The sequence below is a fragment of the Oreochromis niloticus genome, linkage group LG13, assembly GCF_001858045.2.
Source record: "Oreochromis niloticus isolate F11D_XX linkage group LG13, O_niloticus_UMD_NMBU, whole genome shotgun sequence".
Lineage (NCBI taxonomy): Eukaryota > Metazoa > Chordata > Actinopteri > Cichliformes > Cichlidae > Oreochromis > Oreochromis niloticus.
Genome location: NC_031978.2, coordinates 30,121,500 through 30,136,173, shown reverse-complemented (window position 1 = coordinate 30,136,173; position 14,674 = coordinate 30,121,500). Strand labels below are relative to the sequence as shown.

The 14,674-nt window shown below is 42.8% G+C and overlaps 1 protein-coding gene across 4 annotated transcripts in view; it reads right to left on the bottom strand.

The window, feature by feature from the left end:
• Positions 1 to 6,368, bottom strand: part of fancl (FA complementation group L) — a 38,993-nt gene extending 32,625 nt beyond the window's left edge. For 2 of the 4 annotated variants that reach the window (XM_003452328.5, XM_013275776.3), the window contains exons 1-5: positions 6,026 to 6,367; positions 5,460 to 5,518; positions 3,650 to 3,710; positions 3,158 to 3,214; positions 2,783 to 2,880 (exon numbers count right to left, since the gene is read on the bottom strand). In XM_003452328.5, coding sequence (XP_003452376.1) covers positions 2,783 to 2,880; positions 3,158 to 3,214; positions 3,650 to 3,710; positions 5,460 to 5,518; positions 6,026 to 6,112 — 362 coding nt within the window. In that variant the 5' untranslated portion in view covers positions 6,113 to 6,367. Of the gene's footprint in view, positions 1 to 2,782; positions 2,881 to 3,157; positions 3,215 to 3,649; positions 3,711 to 5,459; positions 5,519 to 6,025 lie in introns of all 4 variants that reach the window. The other 2 variants (XM_019366668.2, XM_019366667.2) reach the window with 2 other exon arrangements.
• Positions 6,369 to 14,674: the final 8,306 nt, after the last annotated feature.

Genomic DNA, 14,674 nt, shown 5'->3' with positions numbered 1-14,674 from the left:
CGCTTACCATCAGGGTCATGCTTCACATGAAAACCAAAATAGTTCCAAACGCCAGTTCTGAATGAGGGTGGGGGAGGTTCAATTTCGGGTAGCGTTGAGGCAGTTGCCATGTTGCAACGAGCTTAACTTCTGTCTCGCTAGCTTGCGCTGTGCTCAGTGGATCTGTGCTCGACAGTGGTCAGTGGGCCCGGTGGCGCCAGTGTCCGGCAGCCTCGCCTCTGTCAGTGCACCCCAGGGTGGCAGTGGCTACAATGTAGCTTGCCATCACCAGTGTGTGAATGGGTGGATGACTGGTTGTGTAAAGCGCTTTGGGGTCCTTAGGGACTAGTAAAGCGCTATACAAATACAGGCCATTTACCAAGAAGCGGTCCTACAGTTTCACAAGTACATTCTGCACTGGTCACTTCATTCTTATTAGTATTTATACAAATAAAAACCTTACTACGTGCAATACTGTACTAACTGCCACTCAAAATTTTATACTGTTCAGTCTGTACTGCTGCTCACTCTTACCACTGTATCTCATGTGCAATATCCCATTTGCCCCCCCCAAGTGTGTACATACATTTATATATACAGTGGCTTGCAAAAGTATTCGGCCCCCTTGAACTTTTCCACATTTTGTCACAATACAGCCACAAACATGAATCAATTTTATTGGAATTCCACGTGAAAGACCAATACAAAGTGGTGTACACGTGAGAAGTGGAACGAAAATCATACATGATTCCAAACATCTTTTACAAATAAATAACTGCAAAGTGGGGTGTGCGTAATTATTCAGCCCCCTGAGTCAATACTTTGTAGAACCACCTTTTGCTGCAATTACAGCTGCCAGTCTTTTAGGGTATGTCTCTACCAGCTTTGCACATCTGCAGACTGAAATTCTTGCCCATTCTTCTTTGCAAAACAGCTCCAGCTCAGTCAGATTAGATGGACAGCGTTTGTGAACAGCAGTTTTCAGATCTTGCCACAGATTCTCGATTGGATTTGGATCTGGACTTTGACTGGGCCATTCTAACACATGGATATGTTTTGTTTTAAATCATTCCATTGTTGCCCTGGCTTTATGTTTAGGGTCGTTGTCCCGCTGGAAGGTGAACCTCCGCCCCAGTCTCAAGTCTTTTGCAGACTCCAAGAGGTTTGCTTCCAAGATTGCCCTGTATTTGGCTCCATCCATCTTCCCATCAACTCTGACCAGCTTCCCTGTCCCTGCTGAAGAGAAGCACCCCCAGAGCATGATGCTGCCACCACCATATTTGACAGTGGGGATGGTGTGTTCAGAGTGATGTGCAGTGTTAGTTTTCCGCCACACACAGTGTTTTGCATTTTGGCCAAAAAGTTCCATTTTGGTCTCATCTGACCAGAGCACCTTCTTCCACATGTTTGCTGTGTCCCCCACATGGCTTGTGGCAAACTGCAAACGGGACTTCTGATGGTTTTCTGTTAACAATGGCTTTCTTCTTGCCACTCTTCCATAAAGGCCAACTTTGTGCAGTGCATGACTAATAGTTGTCCTATGGACAGATTCCCCCACCTGAGCTGTAGATCTCTGCAGCTCGTCCAGAGTCACCATGGGCCTCTTGGCTGCATTTCTGATCAGCGCTCTCCTTGTTCGGCCTGTGAGTTTAGGTGGACGGCCTTGTCTTGGTAGGTTTACAGTTGTGCCATACTCCTTCCATTTCTGAATGATTGCTTGAACAGTGCTCCGTGGGATGTTCAAGGCTTGGGAAATCTTTTTGTAGCTTAAGCCTGCTTTAAATTTCTCAATAACTTTATCCCTGACCTGTCTGGTGTGTTCTTTGGACTTCATGGTGTTGTTGCTCCCAATATTCTCTTAGACAACCTCTGAGGCCGTCACAGAGCAGCTGTATTTGTACTGACATTAGATTACACACAGGTGCACTCTATTTAGTCATTAGCACTCATCAGGCAATGTCTACGGGCAACTGACTGCACTCAGACCAAAGGGGGCTGAATAATTACGCACACCCCACTTTGCAGTTATTTATTTGTAAAAAATGTTTGGAATCATGTATGATTTTCGTTCCACTTCTCACGTGTACACCACTTTGTATTGGTCTTTCACGTGGAATTCCAATAAAATTGATTCATGTTTGTGGCTGTAATGTGACAAAATGTGGAAAAGTTCAAGGGGGCCGAATACTTTTGCAAGCCACTGTATCCTGTAACTTTTTTCTTTTTACTATATTTTATAAACATTTGGCTCTTACTATTTTTTTCACTTACTATACAGCTGAGTTACCGTCTGCTGCTCGTCAAATACATTTCATTGCAATATTGACCCTGTGCTAACTTGCATATGACAAATAAAACTGAAACTGAAACAGTAGCATGCACCATAAGCAGGACTGTAGGATGTTTCCAGAGGACTGCATTGTAATAACACGATCAGTGTTGTTGCCTTAGCAGATCATTTCGGAGCCTGCTGCTGTCAGAGATTCCTGCCTATTGAAAGGAAATACTTCCGTCTCCAAGTGCTGCTCACAGGGGATTGTCTGACTCTTGGAGTTCTCTCTCCAATAATGAAGGGTCTTTACCTTACATTATAAAGCGCCTGGAGATGAATGCCGTTGTGTGTTGTTGTGGTGTCCTATAATCAGCAGACACAAATCTAAGCTGCGACTCAGAGAAAACCACCAGTAAAAGTGCCGTTCAGAGCTGGCAAACATGCTGACAAACATTTCACAGCTTAATAACTGACGCACCAATAAGGCCCTGGTTCCGGAGCATGTGTTGGTACTCTTACAGGCCCACTTACTTGTCCCACCCGAGGGTCTCCATCTCAGAGATGAGCTGAGAGTAATACTGTGGAGGCGGGATGGAGCGGCACTCGGGGTGGCTCTTCAGCACCACTTCCTGCAACAACACACACAAAGCTCTTCTTATTTTAAGCCCAGATTACTATGCACATCATATCACAACTTACTCTCAGGAGCAATCTTTCTACAGAGCAAGCTGAATCAGGGCCGTGATGACTGTTTTCTTTATTTTTATGGCACAAAATACACATGCACGTGCATATGCCTCTCAAGCAAGGCTATTGATAATGGCTGGAGGTTCCCATTTAGTTGCTATTCATGAAGCTACAATGTCAAAGTGACTGTGCCAGCCGCCATGTCATTCTCCTCCTTACCAAGACAGTCTTCAGCTCCAGAATGAAACCGACAAGATCAGCCGACTGCTGCAGCCTCTGTGAGGAGTCAAAAACGAGAGAAAAGACATCCTTGAATGGAGGGATAATGAAGTGACAGTGTCTATTTTTTTCCTCTAGCCAGCCATTCAAATCAAACACAGTGTTTGTGATTAATGGGGGCTGCCACCAGCTTTAATAATTAATGATAGCTTAAAGGCTGTGAAAATAATGAACTTTGCAGCCCGGGGTGAAATATCAATCTCATCCAAATAACCCTGAGGGGCCACATAACAAATAGGGACATTTTCCAGGCGATGTTAATTAAACAGTGAAAAATATTTTTTCTCTGCCTGTGAGTGAGGCGAGCCTGATGGGTGACAGAGGGAGCAGGAGCAACACAAAGGAGCCAAATACAAAGCACGCAGCACAAAACAGCGTGCTCTCATAGACAGAGACAACGTATCACTAAATACCAACATGCAGCACATTTACCTGCTTCACTATGTGCTCATATCCACGCAACAGGTGCTTCAACTGCCAGCAGCAGTGCAGCCTGTAAGGACAAAGTTGTGAATGGGTTACTGAGAACATCTCCTGTGGCCAGGCACAAGTTTCAAGAGCATCTTTTCTGGCTCAAAATGTGCTTTCAATGGTGCGTACACACGTATCGCTGATTGGCCGAGTTACCTTACCTAAGAGTAATCCATACATTTTCCTGTTAGTGCTGGCCATAACTTAACCTTGATTAAAGGTCAAAACGCTTTTTTAGTGGTGCCTTATATTTTTTATAAACCAGAAAATATAATAACTAACAGATAATAACTAACAAGTGATTGCATAGGGGTGTATAAACACATAGAAAGTGAAAAACAGGTAAGTGAAGAAGAAACACTGATGGAAGGCCCCCAGCAGCCTACACCTATTGCAGAGTAATAACCATCCCTAACTATATGCTTTATCAAAAAAGAAAGTTTTAAACCTAATCTTAAAAGTAGAGAGGGTGTCCAGAACAAGAATTTCCATCTTGTTGTCATTAATTATTTTACTTAAATACCAATTCAGTAAATTTATAACTCTGCATGTATTTGTTGTTACATTTTATTTAACAAAGCTAGTAACAGTATGTAGATAGGACAAAGGATGCAAAATGTGGAGCTGAAATGCATGAGGAAAAGAGGAAGACCATAGACAACATTTAAAAATCTAGTGAATCCTTAAGATCCTCAGGATAGGGTGAGATGCAATCATACGAATACATACAGCAAATGTACATGAGGCAGAGATCCAATTTCCCCTAAACCTTCATCGGTTCCCTGTTAAATGCAGCACTGAATTTAAAATCTTCCTTGCAAATAAAGTCCAGAATAATCAGGCTCCGTCATAACTTAAAGACCATATAGTATCATATTATATCAACAGAGAACTTCACTCTCATACTGCAGGCTTACTTGTGGCTAAAAGTAGAATGTTTTGGTTCAAGATACTCTCTATATCAGCTCCCCCTCCCTGAGCCTGGTACTGTTGGAGGCTTCTTACTTTTAAAAGGGAGTTCTTTCTCCCCGCTGTCACCATCTGATTGTTGGTGTTTTCTTTTTATTATTGTAAGGTCTATAATATAAAGTGCCCAGAGGTGGCTGTTGTTGTAAATTGGTGCTATATCAATAAAACTGAATGGAATACACAAGACAGACCACAGTCTTATAATTAATAACCTGTGGGGCGTAAAATTGAGCAGGGACAGACGCGAATCAGGAGAAATAGCAGCAACAGAAATTCAGTTTTGGTGTATGGGGAAGCAGCAGAAAGCTGAGGATATGTCTTAGGAACCAAACAACACAGTTTAATGTTATTACTAAACAACACTGTTAAGTTAGCTCTCACAAATTAAGATACACTAAAATACTGTTACTTCCTTATAATGAAGTTTATTCTGCCAGAAAAGAGCCTTTGTTTGATGATATTGGTCATAACTACATATGGGAAAGTTAAGCTATTTCATATAAATCTTATTTTCCTTTTATTCTTTTAAAGCACTGATGTAAAAGCACACTTTTGGAATTTGACACCTTATGTCTCATAAAAGATTTTATGAGTCATTTTCATGAAAATTATATATTTTTAAGGTATTTCTGTTTGGCACAGTTTTACCCAGCGTGCCCTTCCTGATGCAACCCCAAAGGTTTACTAAGCAAATCTGTTAACTACTACATTATAGCGGCACTTTATTACAACTCCCTTATTAGACCTTATCACGTATCACATTTAAAACATTTGTACAGGGAATACAAGGAGATGCTTGTACTTGGCCTCCTTGAGCTGTCGATCTGGTGGGAGTACTATTCTCATCCTGAAGTCTCTTTCCTGGGGAAAAAAAAGACAAAGCATTATCAGTTTACTAGCTCTGCGATCAATGTGATACAGAGGTTAATAACTTCTACAACTAACGCGCTAATGAAGAACACGTGACCAACTAGCCTACGTTAAGGAATTGGATAATATTAAGTTTCTTTGGGTGTTTCAAGAGACACATAAATAATGGAAATTTACTTTAGACCACGTTTTCAACTTTGTTTTCATCGCTTTAATACGGCATGAAACTCGTAGTAAGTAACAGCTTTCAAGATTATATACCAGCTTATGAAGTCGTTTCATGCGCTAATAAAATTACGATTCTTCTGCCGCTACTAATGTAAGCTGCTTAAAATAACAGGACGAATTTACCAGACGTTTATATAAATCAGTTAGATGTCTAAATATATGGTTTCCAGGCAAGTATTTGCAAAGCGAAAAATCTTTAAATTAATCGTTTTTCCAATATGACGCTGACTTACGCTCAACGAAAAACGACACACAAACGCATTATTTTACCTGAACAGTGATAAATCCATCGTAGATTGTCTGCTGCTTGTTGAGAGGTAAAAGCAACGGGTTATCGTTTACCAGTGATTTCTCCATAAAACTTTCTATGACCTTTTACGCCCAAGTTTCCGCTCTTAAAGCAGGGTGGCTACTTATTAGCTTGAGTTGGACAGCAGAGACTGGCACTGTCTGATTAGTCGCTGACCTCAACCAAACCTGAGATATTCAAGCTAAAGCTGTTAAACGCAGAATTAGCAAGAGGTCTGTTGACAGAACTGTCGCTACCCGATCCGAAGAACAATCAATCGCAACCTCTATATCCCGCCATTAAACCCAAAACAGTCGACGTCATTCAGTTGCTTTCAAAGACTTCCAAAGAGTATCGTAATTCTGAAGTTTGTTGACAGTTGCTGGTGTGACGTTTAAACGTTAGTGTGTTGATGATTTTACTGAGTAACTGCCGGTCTGTATAGAAGTTTTAACTGTTGAAATTACTGAAAATTACTGACATTATTGCCCATTATGTAATTGCATCTAATTGACAGAAACATAATTTTTATTTTATATACAATCTTGCTCCCATCCCCTCAGGGATGGTGTGTTTCTCAAGCTCAGGTCTTCTACCAGACAGCCTTGAATTTGAGGGTCCTGTTTCTAGGACTACAATCTTGTGGACAGAGACCTCCGAAATTGTGCCTGGAATTTGGTAAAGCTATTCTTCCACTTTTGTGGTAACAGCTCCAAATGCTCCTATTAACACTGAGACCACTTTTGACTTATCCTTCCACATCTGTTGTTTCTTCACCCCATGATACTTCTCTATTTTGTGTGCTCCTTCTTCCAGTAGTTGCTTTCCACTGGGATTGCCATATCTACAGTGTTGGGGAGTAACGGAATACATGTACCGCCGTTACGTATTCAGAATACAAAATATGAGTAACTGTATTCCGTTACAGTTACCGTTTAAAAAGGTGGTATTCAGAATACAGTTACTTTGGTGAAATAAATGGAATACACGGCGGTACTTCCCTGTTTCATATTGTCGCGGGTCAGGATTGTTTGGGTTTGTTTGACAGCTACGTTCTGTTGTTCCAGGCGGCAGCGTTACGGTTGCCATGGTTACAGGGTGACGCTCTCTCTCTGCGTGTTTCCTGGGTGAGAGAGCGCCTTTGTGTTGTTGTTGTTGTGCTAAGCTAATAGGCAGACTGCTACAGGCATAGCTCTAAAGAATGTAGCATCATGGGCAGTGTAGTCCGTGCTGCAGGGAGAATGGACTACCATACCCGTTATGTGTCTGTGAGCGAGGGAGGGAGAGAAAGGAAAAGTCCGAGCTGTCACGGAGCAAAAACGGGAGCTGGAAGCATGTAAATATAATAATAACCACAGCAGCCAAGAAGAGAGCCTGAGGAGCCCATTTGTAAGTAAGCTATTAAGACTCAACTGTACACTGTGTTCGTGTTTTCCTCCGGGAAAAATAAGTTCCGTTGGAGCAGCCTTTCAACGCCTCTCTCTGTCTCCCGCAAGCAAAGTTGACCCAGACAACAAAGTAAAGCTAGTTTTCGGCTACCAGCCCGACACGAACCCGACGTATTAGCCCGAGGTCCCTTTACTACGTTTCGGACCTTCAGTAACAGTAATAAATCACAGCAATAGTACATTCACGTAGTTGTAAACAGCATGATAATATATTAAGTATTCCAAAGTATTCAGAATACGTTACTGTCATTGAGTAACGTAACGGAATACGTTACAGAATACATTTTGGGGCATGTATTCAGTATTCTGTAGTGGAATACATTTTAAAAGTAACCTTCCCAACACTGCATATCTATCACTGCTTTGTCAACCACCACTACATGTGATTGGTTGGCCAAGAATACAGGTGTCAAACTCCAGTCCTCGAGGGCTGATGTCCTGAAACTTTTACATGTGTCCCTGCTGCAACACACCTGAATAAAATTTAGTAGGTCATTAGCAAGAGTCCATAGAACTGGACTGCATGCTGAGGTAATTCATGTTACAGCAGCTCAAGAGTGAATGAACATGGTGCAATAAAAGTAGTTTTAGAAGTACTTTTTTTTTTTTTTTTTACTTACACTTTTATTTAAATTTACTTGAGTAGGGTTAGCAGTTGCCACCTCGGCATGCAGTCAAGTCTTGCTAATGACCTACAAATTTTATTCATGTGTGTTGCTGCAGGGACACATGTAGAAGTTTCAGGATACCAGCCCTAAAGGACTGGAGTTCGACACCCCTGGTCTAAAACCTTAGCCCTGTTCTTAACCACTTGTGGTGTTGTCTCCCATTGGGACTTGGGGACTTCTAGTCCATATGTGGCACAGATGTTCCTCTGCACTGTCTCTATGGATCTGGTGCTTAGGGTTTGTTCTTGTGCTGCTATGATCAGATCCTCTGTGCTCTCCTTTAAGCAGGCCTTTTCTAGGCGCTGGTAGGATTTCTTGATGTCAGCCACTTCCTCTGTCTGTCAATGATACATACCATGCATGGGCTTGGTCATCCAGAATAGCTCCTCTTTTGTTCTGTTGTTTTGTTGAACTGGTATGGCTGGAGGGCTAGGCACCAGCGCAGTATCCTCGCATTTTGATGTTGTTTGGAGTGCATCCACACCAGGGGTCTGTGATCTGTCTGAAGAATAAACTCTCTTCCAAGGAGATAATATTTCAATGAATCAATTGCCCATTTAATTGCCAGTCCTTCTTTTTCCACTGTGGAATAGTTTTTTTCCCTGTCAAACAGCTTTTTACTTAAGAAAAGCACAGGTTTTTCTTCACCAGCTTCTCCCTGTGCCAGCACTGCTCCAAGTCCAACATTAGAGGCATCTACCTGCACAACAAATGGTTTGGAAAAGTCCGGGCTTTGCAAAACAGGTGCTTCAGAAATCTGTCTCTTTAAAGATTGGAAGGCATGTTCACAGTCGTCATTCCACATCACTTTAGAAGTGTGTTTTCTCGTGAGATCTGTAAGAGGGGCTGCCAAGGTTGAGAAATGGGGAATAAACCTCCGAAACCAGCCAACCAAGCCCAGAAACGACCTCACTTGCTTCTTGGTTTTAGGTCTGGGAATTGTTTGTATAGCCTTTACCTTTTCAACTTGCGGCTTTATTTGTCCATGGCCAACAATGTATCCTAGATACTTCACTTCTTCTTGTGCCCAGGCACACTTACTCACATTCAGAGTCAAACCAGCCTTCTGGATCTTCGCCATCACAACCTTTAGATGCTGCAGGTGTTCCTCCCAAGACTCACTGTAAATCACCACGTCATCCAGGTAGGCAGCTGCAAACTTGAAACAACCATCAAGGATAATGTCCATCAACCTTTGAAAAGTTGCAGGTGCCCCATGAAGACCAAAGGGCAACACAGTGTACTGAAATAAGCCCATTCCTGGAATTTGGAAGGCTGTGTATTCTTTACAGGACGGCTCTAAAGGCACTTGCCAGTAACCCTTACACAAATCTAAGGTTGTAATGTATTTAGCCTTTCCTAGTCTTTCCAGTAGCTCATCAATCCGTGGCATTGGATAAGAATCAAAACAGGAAATACTATTTAGCTTTCTCATGTCAGAACAAAATCGTAGTTGAGGGGAGTCTTTCTTTGGAACAAGTACAATGGGGTTTGACCATTCACTCTTTGACGGCTCAATCACTCCGAGTTCCAGCATCATCTGAACCTCCTTCCTCAACGGTCCCATCATCCGTTCTGGGATCCTGTAAGGCTTAAGACGAACAGGTTTTGTGTCTTTCAAGATGATGTTGTGTGTTATGGCATCTGTTCGGCCCGGTTTGTCTGAGAACAAAGATGGAAAAGATTGCCTCACCTCATTCAACTGATGCCACTGATCTTCAGTCAGATGTTCAGGAGGGTCTTCAGATTTGGGCATGTCTCTGAATGGACTCATCTCAACTTCTCCAACCTCCGAAATGCCACTGTCTTCAGGCTGAACATCCCGTACCATCAGGATTTGCTTTACAACTGGTTCCGGGGCATTTCTTTCATGATACTCTTTTAACAAGTTTACATGTAGCAGTTGCTTTGATTTGTGTCTGTCTGGACAAACGACCTCATATGTCACTGGGCCGGTTTTTCTGGCCACAGCATAAGGTCCTTGCCACTTAGCCAGCAGCTTACTTGGTCCAGTAGGCAAAAGTACTAGAACTTTTTGACCAGTCTTTAGTTCTCTCTCACAGGCATGCTTGTCATACCATACCTTTTGCTTTTGCTGCGCCTTCTGCATATGGTCTCTAACCTTTTCTCTGTATGTTTCCAGTTTGTCCCTCATCTGCAATATGTAGGAAACGATGTTGGTCGTCGAAGCCACTTCAGTAGACCCCGGTGCCACTCCAGCCACCCAGTTCTCTTTCAGCATATCCAGAGGGCCTCTAACCTGCCTTCCATAGAGCAGCTCAAAAGGGGAGAAACCAGTTGAAGCCTGTGGCACTTCTCTGTATGCAAACAATAGAAAAGGCAACCATTTATCCCAATCTTTGCCAGTATCATCAATAAACTTTCTCAACATTTGCTTCAATGTACCATTAAATCGTTCCACCAAACCGTCCGTTTCTGGATGGTAGGGAGTAGTTCGAATACCTTTTACACCAAGTTGGTCATAAAGAGACTTTACCAAATGTGACATAAAACTGGTACCCTGATCTGTCAGGATCTCCTTTGGAATGCCAACTCTGGAAAAAAGGTCTACTAAGCATCGAACAATGTGTTTGACCTGCAGAGAACGCAGTGGATAAACATCCGGATATCTTGTGGCATAATCACAAATGACTAATGCATATTTATGACCATTACTGCTCTTAGGTAAAGGACCTATGATATCCATAGCTATTCTCTCATAAGGTACATCCATTATTGGTAACGTTTGCAACTGGGCTCGGTCTGAAAGTTTGGTGGGAGCCACTTTCTGACATTCATGACATGTTTTACAGTAGTCAACCACATCTTTGTATAATCCTGGCCAGTAAAAACGTTGAGCAACACGATTATAAGTCTTTGCCTGTCCCAAATGTCCTGACCATGGTACAGTGTGGCCCAAATGCAGAATTACTGATCGGTACTCTTTTGGTACAACAAGTCTGGGTTTTTCCATGTCTGCTAGATACAGAAGGTTATCCTTTATTATGAAAGGTTCTCCAGTTACTCTTTTAAGCCCTACTGCATTTTCTTTTCCATCATCCACGTTGCATGCTTTCTTAAAGAGAGGTTGTAAAGATGGATCATTTTCCTGTCTTTCTCTAAAATTATTGGGAAACTCCCACTGAAGATCAATAGGTGGAGACATTGGTAAGGTTGGTTCCGGAAGTTTTGCCCTACCACTGTTTTTATTTTTCTCCTGCCTACGTTGTTGTTTTGTTTTCCTAATTTTACTTCCTCCTTCAAATAAGTCTTCATCTACATCTGGCAGTGGTTCTAAACCCCTTTTCATTGAACGAGTGACAACAGCACAGGAATAGGCTTCAGAGTTATTGCGAACCAAACTGTCTAAGATTGGCAAGTCTTCTCCCAGAATGACATCATATGCTAACTGATCCAACACTCCTACAGTTAACATAAATGCTTGGCCCTCAACTTCAATAGTGACATCTGCTGTTGGATAATCTTTTTGACACCCATGAACACAAGTAATATTTACAGGTTTGTTAAAGTCAGGTAATACATTGCTCAACATAGAAGATTTAACCAAGGTTTGTGAGCTACCAGTGTCAGCAAGAGCCTTTACTGTTTGGCCATTTATTGAAACATCTACCACATGCTTATGTGGCACTAAACCATCACCAGTTAGTTCACCCTCAAGGCCTGTGGAGGGAACTACACACAACTCTACTGACTTTGGTTTTCTTAGGGGACATAAAGAAGCTTTATGACCAGGCTGCTGACAGTAATAGCAAATGAGGTTGTACCTTTGACTGCAATGTATAGGCTTCTTACCACCCCTAGTGTCCAAGCTTTCAACACTAGCCACCCCTGGAGGTTTTACCTCCCCAAACCTTGGTCTCCCCACAGTCATCTTTGACTTAGAAGGTTCACGATGAGCAGCCAGGTAACGTTCAGCCAGATCTGCAGCCTCCCCTCCTGTCTTTGGGTTGTGCTCCTTCACCCATGTGCGGACATCTGGCTGCAGCACACGAAGAAACTGTTCCAAAATAATGGTTTCACCAATCTCTTCTTTGCTCCGACTGTCAGGATGCATCCATCGCTTATAGAGTCCCTTTATCCGATTGTAGGTTTCACGCACACTCTCACCCACTGGGACGCTGGTGCTCCGGAACCGGTATCTGTAGGTCTCCTCTGTTACATTAAACTTGGATAACACTGCAGCTTTAATGGCATCATAAGAGTCAGACTGTTCTTCATCCATGCCAGCATAAGCTTCAAGGGCTTTTCCAGTCAATAACGTGACCACTCTAGCTGCCCATTCAACTTGTGGCCATCCCCACGTTTTAGCTATACGTTCGAATCGTACAAAGAAACTTTCAGGATCCTCACCTTCCCTGAAGTCAGGTATTCTTGGCTTAGCACCATGGTGCATTTCTGCTCTCTGCACTGGAGCAGGTTGAACAACATGCATTTGAGGCTGTGCATGCAGTGGTTGAGATGGAGGAGGCAGCTCAGCTTGGTGCTCAGCGACTCCGTGAGGTGGCTGCAGAGCTGATAGTGGAGGCAGTTGCCCAGTCTCTTGCTTTGGGAAAACAGCTGCTGTGGAAATGTCACTCTGGACAGAAGGCTGAAGTTCAGAATGTACATCATGTTGCAGCCTTGGTATATTGTCACTCAGTTGTTTAATCTGTTCAAACAGTATTGCTTCTGTTCTTCTGGAATGCCGCATAAATGCTCTAATTTCATCAAAGATATCCGGTTCAGAAAGTTCTTTACTCACAACACCAACTGCAGTATGCTTAGGCCGTACTACTGGTTCAAAATCATCCTCATCAGCCATTGCTCCTTCAGGTGGTGGATCTGGCTCAATTGTTTGTCCACCTTCTCTTTCCTCCATGTCAGCAAGGGGGTTCTTCCTTGTCCCACGGTTTCTTCCACGTCCTACACCCCTCATACAGCGTATTCTCTCCCTCAGTCGCAGGTGCAACCAGATCCCACTGCTGCCACCACTGTTACGCCGAGAGATGCGGTGAGGGAAACATTAGACTTCACACTGTCTTAACTGAAGTAATTGCTTTATTATCTCATGCCGATATCATGCATATACAGATAGCAACTTCTCAAAATGGCCCCCAATCTATTTCCTGCTCCCTTTAAATACCCTAAAGACCACGCCTTCTCCAATCAGACTGCCCTATAAAAGAGCTGCAATTGAGGCAGGCCACCTTTTTACTGGGAAAACAAGATGGCCACCGCAGAGGTAACCTGCAAAACACTCTTATTACATGATTGCTTCCCAACAGTGGAATACTCAGACACTTGTAGCTGTCCCCTATATCTGCTGTTCTGCCTCCTGGTAGGTCACCTTCTCTCACTTTACAGCCATTTGCCCACACTTATTCCATACTTATTCATAACATTTTTTTTCATACTAACTCATGGACAAAAGTGTCATGAGAGACAGGATCAAAAAGAGGTACAACGAGATGTCGATTATTGACGTTTTACAAGCTGCCAAACAAAGGCTCATAACTCTTGCCATTAAGCTGAAGCAATATACCAGAAACACCGAGGCCAGGAGAATAAATGGTCTGTTCTCCAAAGATCCATCTAGGATGTATTCTTATTTACAAGGAAACAGTAGCAAAAGGCCAAATCCACCCAACACTGAAACTTAATAATGCTGGACAAAAATCTAAGAGAAAGAGGTGACACCCCTGCCAAGTGCCTAGTGGACCTAAGAGCAGACCACAGCAGCCTCCCAGAGCATAGCCAGTCAACATCACAAAGGAAGACATCCAAGAAGTTTCCAAAATGAAGAGCTGAACAGCACAATGACCTGACATCATCTGCACCTACTGGCTGAAGAACCTAACAGCACCCAATGAGGTACTCATCCAGACTGATCCATCCAGACCCATCATAAAAGATCCCTTTAAGGGACACTCAGGCATTGTAGACAAATCATTGGAAATAACACCAGAGGGCCAAAGCAGGTTGACAGAGCAGTACATCAGAACTCTAAGACCAGGCAGGCCAATCATGGATACGGGAATGCTTGACACTGTACAAGGTTGATAGTGTGCTAACAACATTTATTAGCAACTCAGTGAGGCTGTGGAAGACTACACTGGAGGCCTACTCCAAGGCAATCGCACAAGATACCATCAAGTCATCAAGTGTGGAATATACCAAGTTGATGCACTGTCCTCGTTGCTGTTCTGCATATGCCCGAACCCCCTCATCACTAAGACCAATTACAGATTTAGATTCAGGAGCGGAGTGTCAAATATTACAATATTAAAAGTATATTTTGGTAAATGGACTGATTCTTATATAGCACTTTTCTACTCTCCCGGAGTACTCAAAGCGCTCTATACAACATATCACCCAAGCACTTTATCTGTACTTAGTGCTTTTTCTAACTACATTCACACACATTCATACTCCGATGGATGCATCGGAGAGCAACTTGGGGTTAGTATCTTGCCCAAGGATACTTGACATGCAGACTGGAGGAGCCAAGGATCGA